Here is a 519-nt window from a genome sequence, read left to right on the forward strand (position 1 = left end):
AGAAGACTCCAGCTCCTTGGTGTTTCTGAAGGGGTCAATCAAAAAAACCTACTCTTGGCGCACATGGATAAACTGAAAGAGGAAATGTGTTATTGTAATTGTAACTAAGAATAAAATTGTATTTAGTATTGTAATACAAACAAACCAGAAGGTTCCAGTGGTTATTGTTTACAAGCACAGCTGACAACACAGCTTCATAGCGCCCCAGATTTACCTGTAAATATAAAGACATAAGGAGCTGGGCGGCGCGGAGATGGTGGCTCTGAGGATAGGCGGCGCGGAGACGGTGGCTCTGAGGATGAGCGGTGCGGAGACGGTGGCTCTGAGGATGGGCGGTGCGGAGACGGTGGCTCTGAGGATGAGCAGTGCGGAGACGGTGGCTCTGAGGATGGGCAGTGCGGAGACGGTGGCTCTGAGGATGGACGGCATGGAGACGATGGCTCTGAGGATGGGCGGTGCGGAGATGGTGGCTCTGAAGATGGGCGGTGCGGAGACGGTGGCTCTGAGGATAAGTGGCAT

At 52.6% G+C, this 519-nt stretch overlaps 1 protein-coding gene across 1 annotated transcript; it reads right to left on the reverse strand.

The window, feature by feature from the left end:
* On the reverse strand, nucleotides 1-519 carry LOC129410993 (uncharacterized). The gene is made up of 2 exons (XM_055160335.1): nucleotides 215-519; nucleotides 1-72 (listed from the first exon to the last, which is right to left on the reverse strand). Exons 1-2 carry the CDS (start codon nucleotides 517-519, stop codon nucleotides 39-41), a joined length of 339 nt encoding a protein of 112 aa, XP_055016310.1. The 3' UTR covers nucleotides 1-38.

Source organism: Boleophthalmus pectinirostris, unplaced genomic scaffold, assembly GCF_026225935.1.
Source record: "Boleophthalmus pectinirostris isolate CB_2022bp ecotype Guang Dong unplaced genomic scaffold, ASM2622593v1 HiC_scaffold_3, whole genome shotgun sequence".
Classification (NCBI taxonomy): domain Eukaryota; kingdom Metazoa; phylum Chordata; class Actinopteri; order Gobiiformes; family Gobiidae; genus Boleophthalmus; species Boleophthalmus pectinirostris.